The sequence below is a fragment of the Eubalaena glacialis genome, chromosome 10 (assembly GCF_028564815.1).
Source record: "Eubalaena glacialis isolate mEubGla1 chromosome 10, mEubGla1.1.hap2.+ XY, whole genome shotgun sequence".
NCBI classification, from domain to species: domain Eukaryota; kingdom Metazoa; phylum Chordata; class Mammalia; order Artiodactyla; family Balaenidae; genus Eubalaena; species Eubalaena glacialis.
The window spans coordinates 108433121-108454266 of record NC_083725.1 but is presented as its reverse complement, the minus strand read 5'-3'; the positions used below and the strand labels follow the sequence as shown (position 1 = coordinate 108454266).

Below are 21146 nucleotides of genomic sequence, written 5' to 3'. Positions count from 1 at the left end.
GAGTCTGTGCAAATCCATTGGATTGTGGAGGGATCCCTGCCGGCCAGGCCTCAAGGCTAGAGAGAGGAACTCTGGGGGAGAAGTAAAGGCACTCTAGTTCAGGCTGGCTCTGAGCAGAACCATGTGAAGGGTGGAGTCCAGGGCAGCGACTGGAATGGAGAAAGAGCACTTGGCAAGGTCTGAGCTACTCCCAAGGGGGCTGGCCGTGCTCTCACTCCCATGCTGACTTCCAACAGCTGGGATAGGCTGGCTGGCTGGGAGTTAAGTGGGTGCCAAGGAAACAACAGCTTTCAGTCCGAACCTACTGACTTGCCAGCTTCCTATTCCCCCTTAAGGGTCAGTATCCCTGGTCTAGTGGCATGAGCTGTATGTACTTGGTGTTTTGTTTTGTTTTGTTTTGTTTTGTTTTTTGTGCAGTTCTGGGTTAGCAGCCCTGGGATCAAATCCCAGCTCTAGAACTGACTGGCCAAGTTACCTTTTCTTGGGCGAGTTACGTTTTCTCCTGGAGTTTCAGTTTCCTCATCTGTAAAGAGGGGATAATTATAGTTCCTCTTTCATGGGATTCTTGTGAAGACTCAATATGGTGATATACTGTGCCTATTCTATTATTATATACGAGTAATCACTCAAAATAAGTGTTAGCTGCTATCAATAAGTGTTCTAGCTGGTTTCAGGTGATGGAAGAGCTCAAAATAGCAAATAAAAATATAGCTCAGAGGAAGTAAGTGCTGCCAGCACCCGGCCGGGCAGAGGCTCTCAGGTGGAAGCTAGCTATCCTGTTTCAAGTCCACTTTTGGGGGAAGCCAGGCCTAAGCCAGGGCCAGGAAGAACGCTTCCATGACTGCACTTCCTTTGGGAGGTCACATGAGCAGCGTCTTTCATGGGTGCAGCTGAAGCATGTCTCCGAGTCTGTCTGGGATCCCGGGACACCTCTGTGGACTATGTCTTAAAGTCGGGGCCATGAGTGAGGATGAAACTACACCCTGGCCACCTTCTCCAGGTGTTGGCAAGGTTTCCTGTGGCACGTCCTCAGGGTTGCCCCTCTTCTGGACTGTGTCGGAGGCACCCTTGTGCCTCACAAGCTGCCTCCAAGTCCAGGCCCTCAAAGCAGCATGGGGTGTCCAGGTCATGGCTCTCCCTGGGCTCTGGCCTGCACCTCCAGGGGGTCCCAATCCCACCTGCCCTGCGGTGCCTGAGAAGCTGGATCCGGAGAGTGTGGGAAGTAGCAACAACTACAGCAACACGGTATTCGTTAAGGGCTTACTTGGTCAGCGCCATACATCTGTCATTGCATTTTCTTCTCAACGTTAATCCTATGAGGTGAGATCAGTGGATATCTTTACCGAGAACACGGGGGTTCAGAAACCTGACCAGGGTCTCAAGGCAGAAGCAAAAGAGCTGTAATTCAAACACAGGCCCCTCTGACTCTAACCACAGTTCCCAGGCCACTGCAGCTGCTTCCAGTAAGAAGTGGCAATAACACCTCCTGCCGGTGGCGCTGTCCCTCCTCCCACCCTTGGTGTAGAGCCGTGGCCCCCCAGGAGGGCTGGAGGCTTAGGCCCGGATACTGCTTCTTCCCTGCAGACACCGTGAAGGCCCCGCTTGGCCACTTCAGCTCCATTATCCTGGTCTCTCCCAAGAAGCTTTACAGCTGGTGGGGGTGGGGGAACGTTCCATGATCTTAGGATAAAAACCCAAATCCAGCGCATGGCCTGTGAGGCCCTCTCCTCTCCCAGTCCCCAAACTCCTCAAACTCCAGGCCCACTGACTCCTCCCAGTTCCCCTAGGTCCTCACTGGAGAAAGAGGGGCTTCTTTCCAGGCTGCTTACTTTCCCTAGACGGCCTTTCCCTCTCCCTGCTCCCTCCCTAAATCCTACCCACCCTTTTCACTTTATTTTTTACTTTTTTGGCTGCATTGGGTCTTTGTTGCTGTGTCCCGGCTTTCTCTAGCTGTGGTGAGCGGGGGCTACTCTTCGTTGCGGTGCGCGGGCTTCTCATTGCAGTGGCTTCTCTTGTTGCGGAGCAGGGCCTCTAGGCACGCGGGCTCAGTAGTTGTGGCGCACGGGCTTAGTTGCTCCGCGGCATGTGGGATCTTCCTGAACCAGGGCTCGAACCTGTGTCCCCTGCATTGGCAGGAGGATTCTTAACCACTGCGCCACCAGGGAAGTCCCCTTTTCACTTTAAATAAAATATTTAAAATGTCAGAAAAATTACACAGACTAACATAACAAACATTCGTATACCCACTAGCTAACTTCATCAAAACTTCATATTTTGCCATCCTTGCTTCAATGTTTAAAAGCTTTGTAAAATATTACACATATTGATTAAAACACCTGGACACCTGGACACCCTTCCTCATCCCCTTCCTCTACCTTCCTCCTCAGAGATCGTCGCTGGGGCTTGAGGGCTTAGCATTCATTCATTTAAACTTGGGCTTGGCATCCCTCCGCATGTTTCCATACTATATTAACTCACACAAATGTCTACATTGTTAAAATATTATATAACTTTGTTTTGCTTGTTCTCAAACTCTATGCATCATTTAGTAACTTGACATTTTGAGATTTATCAGTGCTGATGCATATATATCTCTCTGCATTCATTTTAGCTGCTGTATAGATTTCCACAGAATGGAGATAACACACTTTGTCCCTTCTACTGCATAGGGACGGGCAGAGGGTTCCATTGGTAGTTATTACAAATAATGCTGCCTGTCTCCTTATAACCAGGTACACTTCTTGAACTTTTAAAGATTTGCCCAAATTGCTTCAAAGTGATTATACCAATTTACACTACCACTAGCAGTTTATGAGCGTTCCCACTGTTCCACATTCTCACCAATACTTGTACTATCTCACTTTAAAATTTTTGCCAATTTGATGACTGTGAAGTGGTATCTCAATTTAATTGGCATTTCCCTGATACTATTGAGTTTGGCCATGAAAATATGCCCAGATGTTTATTAGTTGTTAGGGTTTTCTCTTCTATATATTATCTGTTTGTATCTTTGGACTGTTTTTCTACTGAGGGTCTTCATCTCTTTCTTATTGATTTGTAGGAGTTCTTCATAAGCAATTCTTTTTTTTTTTTTAATAGCTTTTAACTCTTTTTTAAAAAAATATTTATTTAATTAATTTACTTATTTGGCTGCACCAGGTCTTAGTTCCTGCACGCAGGATCTTCATTGCCGTGTGCAGGATCTTCGTTGCGGCATGCGGGATCTTTTTAGTTGTGGTGTGCAGGATCTTTAGTTGTGGCATGTGGGATCTAGTTCTCTGACCAGGGATCAAACCCAGGCCCCCTGCATTGGGAGCACGGAGTCTTAGCCACTGGACCACCAGGGAAGTCCCCCATAAACCATTCTTGAGACTAAAGAATTCTGCAGACTAATCTGTTGTTAGTTACATATGTAATAAATATCTTCCAGTCACTGGCTTGTCTTTCAACTTTGTTTACAGCATCTTTTGTTGAATAGAAAATTTTGATCTTAATTCTCCGGTAGTCCTGCAGGTTAGGGTTCAGCACTTGCATCGCTGTGGCGAGGGTTCACTTTGCCATCAGGGAATTCGTACTTCCTAGCAGATACTTCCCCTTTCTCTAGAATGTCAGCTCCACGAGGGCAGGGGCTTGGTTTTGCTCACTGCTCTGTCCTCAGCACCTGGAAGAGTGCCTGGCACAGAACAGGCACTCTCCATGAACACTGGCTGAATGACTGAATGAGTGAATGCAATTTTGCTTGTGGTCAGTTTATCAACCTTGTCCACTGGGCTTGGGCTTTAAGAATTTTTATCTTGTTTAAGAATTTTTTAACTACCTGGTGGCCATAAAAATATTTTCTCCTAATCTCTTTTAAGAGTATTACAGTTTTGCATTTTACACTTAGGTCTGTAATCTATGTGAAATTGACTTCTGAATATGGTCTGAAGTAGGGGTCTAATTTTATTTTATCCTATGTGGATAAACTGTCGACTGAAAAAAAAATGCACAACGTGAGAGTTTTGAGTTTAGTTTTATTTGGGGCAAAATGAGGACTACGGCCCGGGAGATAGCATATCAGATAGCTCTGAGAAACTGCTCTGGAGAGGTAGCGGGGAAGGTCGGTATATATGTGATTTTGGTGAAGGGGACGTACATGCAATCCAGCACACAGTTTTGCAGAAGGATGTCGCTAGTCTTGTGAAGTTTACTGCTAGTCACGAGGAGCAGGTGTCTCCATTAATGATTTTAATGCCTTTTTAGGTGTGAGGAGATGCAAGAATTGGGCTCGTAAAATCTTCCCTTGAAAATATCTAACTATCTGGGACTCCCCTGGCGGTCCAGTGGTTAAGACTCTGCGCTTCCACTGCAGGGGGCATGGGTTTGATCCCTGGTTGGGGAAGATCCCGCATGCAGTGTGGCCAAAAAAAAAAAAAAAAAAAAAAAATCTAACTATCTGAAGGCCTGTTCTGACATTTTTCCCCAGAGCGCAGAGCGCTTCATTCCTGATCTCCACTCTGAATCCCACTCAGGGTGTGTTGAAGGTCAGTGGCTGTAGTGGCTTAATCCTTGTAGAGGCAGATGGCAAGTCCCAAATTTTTAGTTGGCATTATGATGGCCTTATAATCAGTCCTAGTAGTTGATAGGGCAAATTCATCTCTTATTAATCCTTCAGGTCTCAGATTCAACATCTCTGTTTTATGGACAAGTTTTTCATGATTCCCCAGGTTAGGCTGGGTATCCTGTTTATATGTTCCTATAGCACTTAGCTCTTCGTTTATTTAATGTCTGCTGCTCTGTCAGTTTGTAAGTTCTTCCAGGGCTGGAGCAACATTGTCATAGCCCCTCCACAAGCACGACTGGCAATATAACAGGCACTCGATAAATATCTGGTAAATGAAAGAATGGGGAGGGAAAGGATAGTCTGTTTAGGTGAAAGACCTTTGGGGCAACAGTGACACTGTCAGATGGCAGGTCAGATCTGGGGAGGAGATCTATGCAGGATGATATTGCAGAGGAGAGGCATAAAGAAAGAAAGACATCAAGAGAGCATAAAGCTGTATCTTCAGGGCATGGCATGAGGTCTGGCAGAGAGTAGATGCTCAGTAAACATTTGAAAAATGAATATAGGAATGAAGTATCACTCCCCACTTACTAATTATAATTATATTCTTTAAAAATAGGTAAGGGAGGGATTTTCCTGGTGGTCCAGTGGTTAAGAATCCGTCTTGCAATGCAGGGGACGTTGGTTTGATCCCTGGTCGGGGAACGAAGATCCCACATGCCGTGGGGCAGCTGAGCCCATGGGCCACAACTAGCAAGCCCACACACCACAACTAGAGAAAAGCCTGAGTACCGCAACGAAGAGCTCGCGTGCCAGAACGAAAGATCCTGCGTGCCGCAACTAAGGCCTGATGCAGCCTAAATAAATAAATAAATAAATAAATAATAGGTAAGGGAATTCCCTGGCGGTCCAGTGGTTAGGACTCTGTGCTCTCACTGCCAAGGGTGCGGATTCAATCCTTGTTCGGGGAACTAAGATCTCACAAGCCACGCAGTGTGGCCCCCCCCAAAAAAAGGCTTTGTGACAGGTATTTTACATGCATTATCTCATTAAATCCTAAAAACACTCTATGAGGCAGGTGCTATTATATTTCCATTTTAAAGATGAAGAAATTGAGGCTCAGAGGAGTTGCTCAAGATCACAAGCCTATGAGTGAAGGAAGTGAGATTTGAACCCAGGGCTGTCTGGCTCCAGCACCTGAGTCCTACACCATTAGGCCATTCAACCTTTGTGATACAGGGACCAGCTGAAAAATGACTCTCTTAAGTGGAGGTGACTTGTTAGGTCTAAAACTAAATTCCTTAGGAGTTTATGTGCTTTTGAAGCACTATATGTATTCAGCATATAACCCTGATAAAAGAGCTTTTCCTGTTAAACATATATTACTCACTACGAAATCTGGCTTTAAGTGAGGGAGAAGTGAGTTAAATAGTGTTTCAGATGACAAGAGTGAGAAGGAAAAGCAATTCCTTTTAATGCAATCAATTCTAAAATGCCAGAAAGAGATTGGTGTGCAATGCTCTATAGTGGTTCTCAAAGTGTGGTCCCAGACCATGAGCATCACCTGAGAACCTATAAGGAATATGGATTCTTGAGCCCCACCTCAGACCCACTGAACTCTGAGGATGGGGCTGGGCCATCGCAGTTTAATAAGTCCTGCAGGTGATTCTGATGCACACTCAAGTTGGAGAACCACTGCTTTAAATCTTCACCCTTGGAGGGAAGCTTCCCACCCCTGTGTCATTTGGGCCTTGAATGGGTTACAGGTGTGATGGTCCCCCTGGCCCAGGAGGGAGGAGACCAGAGCCTGCAGGCTAATCACAGGCAGTCCTGTCTTTACCCTACTTTTTGTTATATATTATTTTCTGAACTTTGTGAAGGGAAAAAAGGCCAGAAACCACTGCCTTAGGGAACCCAGGAACTTCTCACTTATTTAATTTAATTTTTAACTGAAGTATAGTTCATTTACAATGTTGTGCTAATTTCTGCTGTACAGCAAAGTGACTGTTATACACATATACACATTCTTTTTTAATATTTTTTCCACTCTGGTTTATCCCAGGAGGTTGGATACAGTTCCCTGCACTATACAGTAGGACCTCGTTGTTTATCCATTCTAAATGTAATAGTTTGGGACTTCCCTGGTGGCTCAGTGGTTAAGAATCTGCCTGCCAATGCAGGGGACACGGCTTCGATCCCTGGTCCGGGAAGATCCCACATGCCGCGGAGCGACTAAGCCCATGTGCCGCAACTACTGAGCCCACATGCCGCAACTACTGAAGCCTGCGCACTCTAGGGCCCACGTGCCACAACTACTGAGCCCGTGTGCTGCAACTACTGAAGCCTGTGTGCCTAGAGCCCGTGTTCTGCAACAAGAGAAGCCACCGGAATGAGAAGCCCACGCACTGCAATGAAGAGTAGCCCCGGCTCGCCGCAACTAGAGAAAGCCCAATGCAGAAAGCCCAAAGCCAATGAAGACCCAATGCAGCCAAAAAAATAAATAAATAAAACCAACCAAACAAACAAATAAATAAATGTGATAGTTTGCATCTACTAACCCCAATCTCCCAGTCCATCCCTCTCCCTCCCCCACTCCCTCTTGGCAACCACAAGTCTGCTCTCTATGTCTGACTTCTCACTTACTTAAAAAAATCTGGTGATAATAATAATACTAACATTATTTTAACAGCAGAAATTATTATTTATTGGATGTATATAATGTGCTAAGCAATTTACATATAATTTTTTGTTGAAATCTTACAACCACCCTATGAGTTAGTTATTATTATTAGCCCCATTTTACAGATACAGGAACAGGGCTTGTAGAAGTTAAGAGAGATCCTCAAGGTCATCCAGTTAATAGAGCACAGGTGGTATGTACACCCAGGTCTTTCTAATCTTATGATGCCCGTGCTCTTAAAGGTCAAGGTTAATACCACTGCTTCTAACATTGCTCTGTGCCAGGCATTATTTTAAGCACATTATATGCTTCTTCAATTATTACAACTATGATTATTCCCACTTTACAAATGAGGAAACTGAGGCTCAAAGAAATTAAGTAACTTTCCCAAGGGCACAAGCTGGTAAATTGTGGAACCAGGATTTGAACTCAAGAATTCTGGCTCTAGTTGAATGTTCTTAACCATCAGGAAAGCCTCCCAGTCCTTGGAGGATGGAGACAGAGATGCTACGGTGACCACTTAGGGATAAAATTACTTAGCGACTCCACTGCTGCAGGAGTGTGTGCGGTGGAGGGGCTCCCTGGCTGGGCGCTGTCATGGAGTCTGATTGTTCTTTGCTCTCCTGTTTCCAGCTCACACCTGCCACTCCAGGGCCTGGCCACGGTGCTGGCCGCACATGAGTCAGGCGTACGTGGCGCTGCTCTGCCGCTGAACAGGCTCTGGCGTACAGCTAGCTGCCTGTGGATTACATTCTTTTACGCACACAGCATCAGAGACTGGAGCCTCCTCCTGCGGCCCGTCCCCAGACCTCAGGGCCATGAATACAGTGAGACCAGCAGTGAGACAGGAGAGGGCAGTGCCTCTTCCAGCTAGAGTAACTGCCTTGGAGGCCTAACCACCCCCATCTGCAGTTCTGGTCAGAAGCCTGGGTTTGTGCGTGAGGAAGTTGGGATCCTGACCTTCAGGACAAGATGAGAATAGCTTAAACAATCAGAGGGCACTTTCTGGGATGTATGCAATTTTTCCACACACACACCAGCTGGAGTGGAGTGAGGAAAGCAGGGCACTGGGGAGGTGGGGTTGACACAAAAGCCTGAGTCCTGAGTTCATCTCTAATTTTGTAGCCAGTATCCTGAGGCTCACCTGGGGCCCTTCTGTTGTTGATACTGGCATCCCCATCATCCCCTCACATTCCCTGCTATTGACATGGACTGGTTACCTTGCTTCCTCTTCCTCAGATGGAAAGGTCTGAAGTTTCTATTGAACTCTTGAGGAGGAGGAGGTAAGCTTCTGACACAGCTAGGGGAATGCCACTCCAGAAGCCCCTTGGTATCAATAATTGTACGAATCTGTGGATCTTAGAGGGTTCTATTCCTTCTAGTCTAATCTTGCCATGCTTACACACATCAGATTGTTTGGAAGGGTCTGGGAGATGGGTGGGGCAAATGCAAAAACGGGGCTGGTGGGGTTGAAAATCATACAGAAGGCTCACCCTCAGACTCGCCCGCTACCTTTCAGGAGCGGGACAGGAGGACGGAGGCTGCTGTGCAGTGACAGAAACCAAGGTGATGTGACACAAAGTGGTGGCAGGCTGTGATCGGTACCCAAGGGATCCACTTCTAAATCAAATGGCAAGCTCCTTGAGGGGCAGGAACTATATCTTATTCATCACTGTAGCCCTAATATGCAGAATAGATCCTGGCACAAAATTGGCACTCAAGAAATATTTGATGAAAGGAAGTACTGAGACCTGCTACAACGTGGATGGACCTTGAAAACATAAGGCTAAATGAAAGAAACCAGTCACAAAGGACCACCATATATCATATGATTCCATTTATTTTAAATGTCTAGAATAGGCAAATTTATAGAGACAGAGTGTGGTTGTCCAGGGCTAGGGAGGATGGGGGGATTGGGAAGTAAGGGCTAAGGGGTGCTGGATTTCTTGGTGGGGTAGTTAAAATGCTCTAAAATTGATTGTGGTGATGGATGTGAATATACAGTTGACGCTTGAACAACCTGGGTTTCAACTGCACAGGTCCACTTATATAGTGGATTTTTTTCAATAGCAAATACGCAATCTGCGGTTGGTTAAACCCACAGATGCTGAACCCACGGATGCAGAGCCATGTATATGGAGGTACTGTGTATATGGAGAGCTGACTGTAAGTTATACTTAGATTTTCCACTGCACAGAGGGTCAGTGCCCCTAAGCCCCTCCCTGTTCACTAGTCAACTCTCCCCTGTAAATATACTTGACTAATTGATTTAGGGAAGCTGGGCATTTAAAAAATTATTATTTAGATTTTACTTTTTTAGAGCAGTTTTAGGTTCACAGTGAAATTGAGGGGAAGGTGCAGGGATTTCCCATATACCTCCTGCCTCCACACGTGCTCAGCCTCCCCCAGATCAACATCCCCCACCAATGGTACCTGTGTTACAATCGTTGAACCTACATTGACACAACATCACCCAAAGTCCACAGTTTAGATTTATGATTCACTCTTGGTGTTGTACATTCTATGGGTCTGGACAAATGTCTAATGACACGTATCTATCATGTATGATATAATACAGAGTATTTTCCTAAAAATCCTCTGTTCTGGCATTTTTCAGAAAACAAGATTTTTGCTATACTTCCATTTGCTGCCTTAGCTCAGGTTTTCAGTTAAATAAGTAAAAGTTAACTGAGGCATAGCCCAACTACCTCATTTGGTTAGAAAATGTGAATGACAGTGAAACCAAACACAGAAATTAGAGGGTTCTAACTATTTCTACCAAGTCTTCCTGGTTCTGGACTAATCTTGGAAACCTTCTTTTAGCATAAGTAATACAATTTATCCCTCCCTCAATTGGGCTTTATCACCTTCATGTTTTCCAGTCTCGAACTTCAACTCCCTTTATCACAAGTCGCTGCCAAACTTGCCCCATATTTTCTCAGAATGTCCTCTAGGGATATTTCTTTGTGTGCGTGCCTGTGTGTGTGTGTGTGTGTGTGTTTGTCTCTTCCTCTCACCACCTCCCAACTCTATCTGCAGACCCTAAAACTCCCCGCAGAAACCACCAAAGATCATTTGGCTTCCTTTTGGAAATGCAGAAAGTATTATGTTTTTGGGCAAATCCCAAATAGACCCCTCTCCAAATGCCAGTTTCTTCCCTATCAGTTTTATTCTCCCCTAATGGTATGTTTGTTTGTATACATTTCAGGTTTCTCTCAGAAACCCGGGCCAAAGAGGGGGCTGAGTTGACTTCAAAAGCCCAGGAGACATACCTGGCTGCTTTCTGAGTGAGCTCCAGCGGGAAATCTGGGCACAGTAATTGCAGCAAGCAGTGATATTCCCTCATGGTCAGCAAATCTGGAGTGGAAATGGATAGGAACACATTAGGTCTCTGCATGTGAAGTCACTGCTGTCTTTTTGGTCATTTCATGGGTTTTAGACCTACTCTCAGTAGAGCTGCTCTTTTAAAGGTGAGTCAGTGTTAAGGCTGCATTAGCCACTAACCCTCCAAGGGCGAGATTTTAAGATCAATATTTCTACAAAGTTTTTCCTGGATGGGAGGCACCCAGCTACAACACTTTGGCCTAAGGAGCTTCACTGGTTTGAAAGATGGTCGGGTAAGAAGGGGGAATTAGAGGGGTAACTTTATTAGCCTTCTTATGTATGAAAATCCACAAGAATGAGTCATTTCAGAGCTGGCTAAGTTTGCTGAAATTCTCTGGCATGGTAACATTCACCACAACATACCCAAAGACTATCCACAGAATATCTGCAAGCAGTACTAAGGCAAATGCAGTCTTGCAATGTATGGAGGAGAAGAATACAGCATAGCAACCCACAGACCTTCTTACTCTGTCATCCAGTATTGTGCAGGCTGGCTCCTTTTGGATGCCTGCACACAAATCTGGTCATCCTATTATAGGAAGCCAAGACAAAGATCCAAGATATACAATCAAGGCAACCAAATGACTCCTAATATACAGAAGCAGTGCTTTGGGAGAGATGAGCCAGGATGAGGCTCTGTGGCCCAGTAGAAAACCCAGAGAGGTAAATCTCAGGGGGGTTTATAGAATGCCAAGGGAGAGGAAATACACTGATGCTTAAAAGTTGTTTTGTTACTGCATGTCCCAAAGCCAAGAGATTTTAGATCAGTCAGGCGGCTGCAATCCACAAGTATTCCATATAGCAAAGCATTTCAAATATGGAACAACGTGCTGATGGTAAAGCAAGATCAAGCAACCCAGAAGCCCTCCTAACCGGGAGCATGAGTGAGAGAAGGGAATCCAGAGGGCATGGCCACATTTGGGGAATGAAGATGATGATCACAGGCACTTGGTTTCTTTGGACCTAAGTTAGCTCAAGCCACAGGAATCCAGATCTCCTGTCCCTGATAGTTTGGTTGATGCTTTTCCAAGATAAAAACCCCAAATCCCCAGGGACAGGCCTGGGTTCCTACTACTTTTTCATCAAGGCTCAATTCAAGGTGGGGGCATAGAGTTAGACTAACCACACTGCCAAAGTCAGGGACACCAAAGCGACAGACTCAGCGTCAATGTAGGTCAAAGGATCAAGATGGCTTTTGCGGCCTTCATCTTAGCCACAATGGGGTGTGCACTTTCCTCTCCTCACTCGCCTGACCTAGGGCACAGCCTAGTAGGAGGTTTTGTTCTTCAGGGGAAAGAGTAATAGCCACTTGTGGGCTCGCAGACTTGGGGTGAGGGACAGGAAAGAGGAAAGGGAGAAAAGCCACTGAATCTAATATGTTCCCACTTTATTCTCACTTCAAAACCCCCTGTATAGACAGAAGTGAGTTCTGGCAGGAACTAAATAAAGGAAAGTTCTATCTTTGAATAATTAATGCTTTTTTTCCTTTCTTTCTTAAAATTAATTAATTAATTAATCTATTTATTTTGGCTGCGCCCAGTCTTAGCTGCGGCACGCAGGATCTTCGTTGCGGCATGTGGGATCTTTAGTTGCAGCACGTGGGACCTTTAGTTGCGTCATGAAGGCTTCTTAGTTGCAGCATGCATGTGGGATCTTAGTTCCCTGACCAGGGATTGAACCCAGGCCCCCTGCATTGGGAGCTTGGAGTCTTACCTACTGGACCACCAGGGAGTCCCCATTAACGCTTTTCTAGGCTAAGATTTGGTGGATGGATCAGATACCATTCTTAGGGGGGGGTCAAAGTATTTCACAGTTATTCATATTTATCCCCCAAATTATCTACAAGATATCCTTGGGAAGATAAACAGGGTAAAGGAAAATGAGAAGCCGAGAGAGAGTTGTATGACTCCCTTGTTCAATCAAGAAAGACAATGCTGGGAATCGATCTCAGCCTCCTGGTTTCCAGACCCTCAGCTCTCTTTAGGTTCTTGATGATATTCTAACTCATGTGCTTCAAATACTTGCTTCCTAAGGGTAGAAGAATGATTTACAAAAATAATTTTGTAGTTCTCCAATGCAACAACAGTTCTTGGAAATACTAAATACATCAGAAAAACAGAATACATCCTGTTCACCACTTCTGGAACTTGACTATCCCAAATGTAAAGTGAGGAAGATAGTCAGATAAAGAGATGAACGGGAAGTGCTGGCAAATAAACAACTTTGGCCAGTTTAATTGTGGAAGACAGCAGTTCTATTAAAGTAGAAGTGGGATAATATCAAGGCCAGATAATTTCAAGGGAGAGGCATCTGCCACTTGGAGAAACTCCTGGGTTGTACAGTGGGTATTTGGGAGAATGGTGAGCAGTAAGTGTTGTTCCAAAATCAGAACACGGATGAACAAATGGGAGCTGTCCTCCTCCTGTCCCCCTGGCTTGGGTTCAAATCTTGGCTCTGCAATTTCCCAGGTATGCAACCTTGGGCAAATTGCTCAATCTCTCTAAATCTCAGTTTCTCATCCGTAAAATGGGAATGATGACACCTACCTTTAAGGGTTGAAGTCAAGATCAAAAAAGATGATGTCTATAAAGTACTCAGCAGAACGTCTAGAACATAGTAACACCAAACAACAGGAGCTATTTGGTTTTGTTTTTAAATCCTGGGGGCAAAGGCAGGAGAGGAGGAAGGTGCTTCTTGCTGAGTGTAAATGCTTAAACCCCTTAAAAATTTTTCTGCCTTGAAAATTCAGTCAGATTGCTTGAGCCGAACCTGTTTTTGAATACTCTTCTGCAGTCTGCATTCATTTAATGCCTCTTCCGTTCCCAACAAGCCAGCGGTCTCCCCAGCTCCTGAGGCTCACACTCAGGCATTGGTTAACCCTAAATGCTCCTGCCTATTTTGGGTCCTTTGGCTCTAAGAGCTCTCCAAGATCTCAAAGATCTGCCTTCTAGGCAGCCCTTTGTGCTTCAGGAATAACAGTAGTGAGACTGACTAGTCACTGAGCTCTGTGCTCAGGCTTTGAATTAGCTCACTTAACCTTCACAACAACCTCACAAAGTAGACTCTAGTATTCCCAGCTGCATTTCACAGATAAGGATGTGGAGGCGTAGAGAGATGAAATCATCTGGTAAGTGAGGAGAGAAGGCTCCAGAGCCTGGGGGACAGGAAGGGGACTTGGCTTCCCAGAGCAAGATCCTAGGCTGGGGTCTAAGGGCTGGATGGGCTTAATAATGATAATAATACTAACAGTTAACATTTATTGAGCACTTACTATGGGCCAGACACTGATCTTCCAAGGGTTTTACCTGTGCCATCTCATCTTATCTAATCTTCACTATGGTTATCTCCATTTCACAGACACAAAAACTCAGATCATGCTTAACTGCTGGAACTGGAATTCAAACTCTGGCAGTCTGGCTCCGAAGTTTACCCAACTAACATTTTCAGCACCTTGATCTTATCAACCGTAATGTGTGAAGGCTTAATAGCTTGTTCTCCTCCCCAAACAAACTGCAGGAACTAAATAGCTCCAGGTGAACTGGATCAAGGAGACAATTCAAGTGAATTGGGATTTTTTCATGTAAGAAATCAAGTCTGAAAGGTTCTAATTACTGTCAACAGGAAAGACTGCAGCTCCAGCACCACAGCCTTTGCTGAGCCGGAGGCCATGGGAAGGTGGGGGATGAGTACACCTGTGCTGGTGGCTACACTGCCATTTCTCATCCCCTCCCACCTGCCGGTGCTCTCCATCCTGGCAGGTGCAGGGAAGGTAAGTGGTGTGTACCAACAGATGCCTTCTCTAAAGGAATCCCCCCACAATCAGGAAAGTTTCAGCCAGCAGGTCCTGAAAGTTCAAAGGCAAAGACATAAGACGACTCTGGTATAAGATCAAAATCAGAACACTCCCCACAGATTGGTGCTTCTCTTTCTGTGGGTGGTCAGAGCTGTTAAATTTTCTTATTCTAAACCTTGTAATAGTTCCATTGACTGTGTGGCTCTGGACCAGAGGTTTCTACACCCTCAATCCTATCATCTCAGGAGGCAGCACAGTACAGCATTGTGGCTCATAGCACGGACTTTAGAGTTAGACTGCCTGAGTCCAAATCCAAGCTTTGCCACTGATTTCAAATTACTGACCTTTAAGCGCTCTATGCCTCAGTTTCCCCATCTATAAAGTGGGTATAATGATGGTACCAACATCATTCAGTTGTTGTGAGCTAATGTTAAGAACTAAGAATAATAGCCCATCATAAGTGCTCTGTTAGTATTTGCTACTATTATTTTAAGAAATAAAGAAACTAGGGTTTCTTTAAGGTTAATTACTTTTTCAAGGAGACAGAACTAGTAAGAGGAGGGAGGGCTGAGATTCAGACATACGCCTGTCTAGCTCCAAAGGTCCTGCAAGTTCTACTCTAGCAGGTGTGATCTGGCTGGTTAGTGGGGGACTTGACTTCTGATGATAGGATTGTTTATGCCAGGTGATTGACAAACTTTACATCTAAGTTAAAGACTTATTGGGTTGACCAAAAAGTTCGTCTGGGTTTTTCTGTAACATTTACGGAAAAACCCGAACGAACTTTTGGGCCAACCCAATATCTAAGTTAAACATACAGATACCCTCCAGGTGGGCAGGGCAGTTGTGTTAGTGCAGAGCCCAGACTATGTAATCAGATGACCTGGCTTCAAAACCCGGCCTCCACTACTTACCACCAGCATGACTTGGACAAGTTAGACAATTTTTCTGAACCTTGGTTTCCTCTTAGAAATGTGACTAATCACAGTACCTACCTAATGTGATTGTTGTAAAAATCAAATGAGGTAATTTGTATATAAGGAACTTTTCTGAAAAATTAGCAAAATGCTCAATAAATGGGAGAATTGTTTAATAATTATTAACTGATTAAAACTTGAAGTCCTGAAATTAAGGCATCTTTGGCCTTAACTAAAGCCCTCAGCACAATGCCTGGCATATAGTAGTAAATATCTGTTGAAGGAATGATTGAATAAAAACATGCACCGCACAGTGACCCAGATGACAATTCGGAGGGACGAGTTTCTGGTCACTGTGTGAACACAGAGATGGGGGATCTCCAGGCACAGGAGGCATGACTATAAGTTTAGAGCAGTGTGAGGAGGTGCCAGGAGCTGTAAAGTGCTGAAAATGGAAAACATCCTGGTTGGTAGGTACCACAGCTCTCAGTGAACTCAATACATTATGGAAGGTGTAACTACATTCCATGGCCTTGCTGACTCCTAGCACTTTCTTATCAAGTGCTCAATCCAATCAACTCGAATATTTGTTTGCATTGGAATAGATCACCAATTTTACCGTGAAAATCAGAAGCCGCCTAGGGTTTACTTCTTAGTGATTCATTTTACTACTGTTACAACTCTAGCATGAATACTGGAGTTTTCAAGATAACCAACTCCTGACTCAAAATATTCTTTTCTTGGCTAGCCCTACTCTAATCCTAGAGAGTGATGGATGAGGTTATTTTGGCTAAGAAAACTAATCTTGTCACAAATTACTGAGGCCCAATATATTCAAGGGCTAACTCGTTCTCACTTCCTCCTTTCTTGGAAAAGAAGGATTGAAGACCTTCTCTTATCTTTTCTACATCTGGTCTGCCTTCTTGCTGTGGAAATTCTGGTCTCTGAAGCTCTGTGGGGGCAGCTTAGTCATCTCTACATCCTCCTCTCAGACCACCACGTGTGTCCACACGTTTGCTCGGAAGAACTGCGGCAGTGTGTGGTTGAAGATTCAGATGCGTCCTGCTCTTCCTAGGAAACGGTGCCTTTTCCAGGGTCAGAATGGTGTCACTAAAAGAGACCAGTGGAGGAGTGCCAGATGGAAGGAATGAGGGCCATATCTTTGTTCCTTACTCAGAGAAGCCTTCCCCAAAGCCTGAATCAAGGGTTTTTACCTCCAAAACTCTGGAGGATGAACTGGGGTTTAGTCTGAGTTCATTTGCATGACTGCCTTCATGCTGAGGGCTGAGTGAGCTAGTGCTGAGACTGGAGCCGGAGATAATGAAATGCTACCAAGCCACGGAGAATCCCAGAGGACTCAACAACCTCTAGTTGGTTGGCTGCATGATCTCAATAGGAACTACCGCAGAGGCCAGAGAACACCACAGCCCATGAGTGGACTCTCCAATTTTCAGCTGCAATTGCTTTTATATTCTTTTATGCAGGGGTTGTGAAGGCTCATTCCAAATGACACTCACCCCCAGCCAGGCTGCTCTGCCAAGAGATGCTCGGAAGGACATGGATAATTCAGGGCATGACCATACCACCCCTTCCTTTCCCCAGGGCACTGAGGCTTTGGTACCAGTCCACAGCTGAGTAAATATCTCAGTGCTACTCTGCAAGGAGGGGAAGGGAGAGGGGGAGAGTTGGGGAAGGGGAAAGGAAGGGGGCAGACATCTGACAGCTTCACTCCCCATGTGGCACTTGGTACCAAAAGTCACAGGAATATTACTCACATCCTAGGGCCATGTCAAGCAAAACCCCAGAAGAAGAGCAGACTGTGTTCTTAAATTTTATCTTCTTTGACAGCACTGTTGTTTTATATTGTAAATGGAGGAAAATGATAATTAGTTTACTGAAAGGGAAATGATTTTACAAAAGGAATGAGAAGCAATGGCTTCCAATGACACCTGTGGGGCCATTATTAACACTATCCTTTGCCAACTCATTACTCCCCAGAGTATGTGTAGTGTGTTCAAACAGGGGCAGAAAGCCAGACTCTTTAGTTTTTATATTTGATTATGACTAAGCCCAACATCAAGTGACTATTACTTTTTGGCCAGTATATATGTTCTAGGCAAAGTACTAGATCAGATATAATAACAATTTCATGGCAATTTTTAGAATGAATAAAAGAAACTCCCCAGGAACTGTTTATATTATACAAAGGTTTAAAGAAATGTGAGCATTTCTGATCAGGGTCTGAAAATTCTTCCCCAGGGATTGTGTGTGGCACATAATGGCAATCTGATCAGGTTTTGGGGCTAACCATGGCCATCTCTAGCCACCGCTGTGGGACTGAACCAGTGGGCTGGTCTGATATGTAAGAACCCTCTATACTGTGTATACACCTTGGGGTGTTACCCTCTCTTCTGTACATCCTGATAGGCTCCTGAGAGTTGAAGGACCAAGGCAAGGCTTGGTTCTGGGGGGAGGCACTGTCTTAGACAGCTTTGATAACATGAAACACAACAGGCTGCACATGCCCAGGGTGGGAAGCCACGTGGCATTATGGAAGGAGGCCCCAGCCAGGAGGAAAGAAAGTCTCTCTCCAGCAGCGACAGGGCTAGCTACTCTGGCACAGGCACAGTCTCCTGACAGTTTACAGAGGAATGGAGGCAGCTTTGGACACTAAAATGTAGAGCAGGATCTTGGCACCATAAGCTCCCAAAGGGCCCAGCAGCCCATCGAGGAAGTTCTTTCAAGCCTAGCATTGCACTACCATTCGCACTCTAATCCAGAGACCAACTAGTCCAGCCCTCTCAGGTGTTGCTCCTTCACATTTCTGTTTGGAAATGGGAGGACAGGGTGTGCCCTTGGAAGCAGAGATTTCAGAGCTAAGGTGTAATTTTTATCCAGGAAGAAGCAGGTGCTGCCGTAACCTCCTGTGACCTGCTCCTGTTCTTAACTGAACAGAAATGGTCAAACAGGCACAAGAGCTGGACAATGAACTTCATTCCCCCCTCACGGGAAGTAAAGGTGAGAGGAAAATCCTGCCCTGTCAATGGTGGTGTATCTGGAATACCTCACTCAATTTTTGAAACAGAGGTAGCATTTTAAAAAGAACTTGGTCTGAGTTCTGCAAAGAACTAATTACATGATACCGGCCACAGGTTTTCTGGACCTCCATTTTCTCACCTATAAAATAAGGATGTCGTGGTATGTGAGGGCTGAACAAAATTTTTGAACAGGTATACTTTTTGGAAGGTTTTTTTTTTTTTTTTGCTGTACTGCATGGCATGCAGGATCTTAGTTCCCCGACCACGGATAGAACCCAGGCCCCCTGCAGTGGAAGCATGGATTCTTAACCACTGGACCACCAGAGACGTCCCTAAACGGATATACTTTTTAAAAATGGAAATTTTATAAGGAACCTTAATGTATAACATAGATAAAAACAAACCTCTTCCTACCCAACTTTGTCCTCAATAGCCTTCACTGAGGCTAGAGGTGTGGGGATGAGGAGGCTGCGGGAGAAGGCCTGAGGCACTGCTTTAAACTCTGGGCTCTATAGAGGCCTGTTTAAAAACCCCTGGCCCGGGACTTCCCTGGTGGTGCAGTGGTTAAGAATCCGCCTGCCAATGCAGGGGACACGGGTTCGATCCCTGTTCCTGGAAGGTCCCACATGCCGTGGAGCAACGAAGCCCGTGCGCCACAACTACTGAGCCTGCGCTCTAGAGCTGTGAGCCACAACTACTGAAGTCCACGTGCCTAGAGCCCGTGCTCTGCAACAAGAGAAGCCACTGCAATGAGAAGCCCGTGCACCGCAACGAAGACCCAACGCAGCCAAAAATAAAAAAATAACAAATAAATAAATTTATAAAAAAACAAACAAACAAACAATCCGCCTGCCAATGAAGGGGACACGGGTTTGATCCCTGGTCTGGGAAGATCCCACATGCCGCGGAGCAACTAAGCCCGTGCGCCACAACTACTGAGCCTGCGCTCTAGAGACCGCGAGCCACAACTACTGAGTCTGAGCGTGCTGCAAGTACTGAAGTCCGCGTGCCTGGAGCCCGCGCACCACAACGAAGAGCAGCCCCCACTTGCCGCAACTGAAGTCCGCGCACAGCAACGAAGACCCAACGTGGCCAAAAAAAAAAAAAGAAAACCCCACTGGCCCTGACCCCTAAGTGGGTAGTGCCTCACTAAGAGTGCAGGCTCCTGAATCAGCCGGCGAGGATCTAAATCCTGGTTCTTAAACTAGCCATGTGGCATTGAGCAAGCCAATTAGAAATGAAAGTGAATAATAATAATCATCACATGAATATGAATAAAGATGATACTAATACTAATCATGAAGAGTTTTTGAGAGGATTAAAAGAGACGATTAAAAAAACGAGAGCGGTAGTAAACTTAAAGTGCTAGAATATGGCACAGGGCAAGCATTCAATAAGGAGTACCTACTCTTGCTATTACTCTCCTGTGTTTGAGGCACACAGGTGGGATGGCACCTGCATAACAAAAGGCACAGTTCATGGAAGTTCTCCAGCTCCAGCCAGTGGGTGGCTAGAATAATCTTATTCCTTATCTCATAATTATTTTATCTTGCTTCCTTTGTTCTTATTGACAAGTCAATAACAGACTTCCTGCCTGAAGGCAGGTGTACACCACCTTCCTTGATAGTCAGTGCACTGCCAATCCTCTCTCTTCTCACTATTAAAAGTAATGATGAGTCATATTTATAAAGAGACTGTATAATTATGCAAACTGTTTTCATATGCATTATCACTTTTGATCTCCATAAGAAGTTTGTGGGGCAGAGAGAGCAAAATGGGAATAAAAATATTCCCATTTTTATAGACAAGGAAAATGAGCCTCAGTAAGGGATAAAATCACCAAGCAAATGTTAGAGCCAGGATCAGAGCAAGCCTTCCCATTCCAGGGCAAGGCCTCTTTCTATTACACAGGCCAGTTCCCTGTGATGTCTTTTTCTTTCTTGCCATATGGTCCCTGGGACCCTGGGAACTCAGCCTGCTTTTATTTCTTCTATGGATGAAAAACACCTAGCACAGCGAATTCCATAGTGAGAATGCAGTAAATGTTAGCTGCAAATGCTATTATTATCATTACTGTTACTATTGAAATCTGCCACCAGCTATTCCACCTCTTTCTATCATCTTTCTCCTAGGCTGACTCCAGGGTCAGATGTAGTCTATCTGGCTCCCAGCTTCCTTGTTGCCCTCCAAACAAACTGACAGAGGCTTTCTATTTTTGGTGACTTGCTGCTAATCTCTATAAGAAAATAGAGAAGGGATAACAAAAACAATAAACATTTAAAGTCATTATTAGCCTGTATCTGCAATGTTAACAGGACCAGACACAGATTAGCAAGAGAAAAGTATATTTAATGTACATAAAAAATACTTCCAACTACCTTTTTCCTTTCCAATTTAAAATGAGACTGATAGTTGGCATGGAGTTTTATAAGCTATCAGCAAAACTGTCTGATGAGGACTTGTCTGAGAAAGCAAGCCACAGAAAACAAAAACCAATAAATGTTATTATTTCTCTGGGCTTTCCACTGTCCAAAGTAGCCATAGAATAAATAAGAAGTGGAACAGATTATGCATTTGTTTTGCTTCAAATGCATTTTCCTTCTTTTCTAAATAAACATAATAAGAAGCAGTGGCTAACAGAGTTACTCACTGAGGGTGAGCTGAACCAAGACAGACTAAAAATAAAAAACAATCTAAGTTCCCTGGTCCTCAGTGATTGTGCGAGTATGGGAAGGCTGTTGCCAGCATGTAGGCGTATTTATAAAGACCACAGCCTGTTCTCTTGTCAGAA

General features: G+C 44.8%; 1 protein-coding gene across 2 annotated transcripts in view; it reads right to left on the bottom strand.

Moving 5' to 3' along the window:
- The window catches only part of CSTPP1 (centriolar satellite-associated tubulin polyglutamylase complex regulator 1), a 190863-nt gene that overhangs the window by 11873 nt on the left and 157844 nt on the right, over positions 1-21146 (bottom strand). The window contains exon 4 of one of the 2 annotated variants that reach the window (XM_061201702.1): positions 10496-10580. The exons of the other annotated variant lie outside the window; for it this stretch is intronic. Within the exon in view, the coding sequence (XP_061057685.1) occupies positions 10496-10580 (85 nt within the window). The remainder of the gene's footprint in view (positions 1-10495; positions 10581-21146) is intronic. 2 annotated transcript variants of the gene reach the window in all.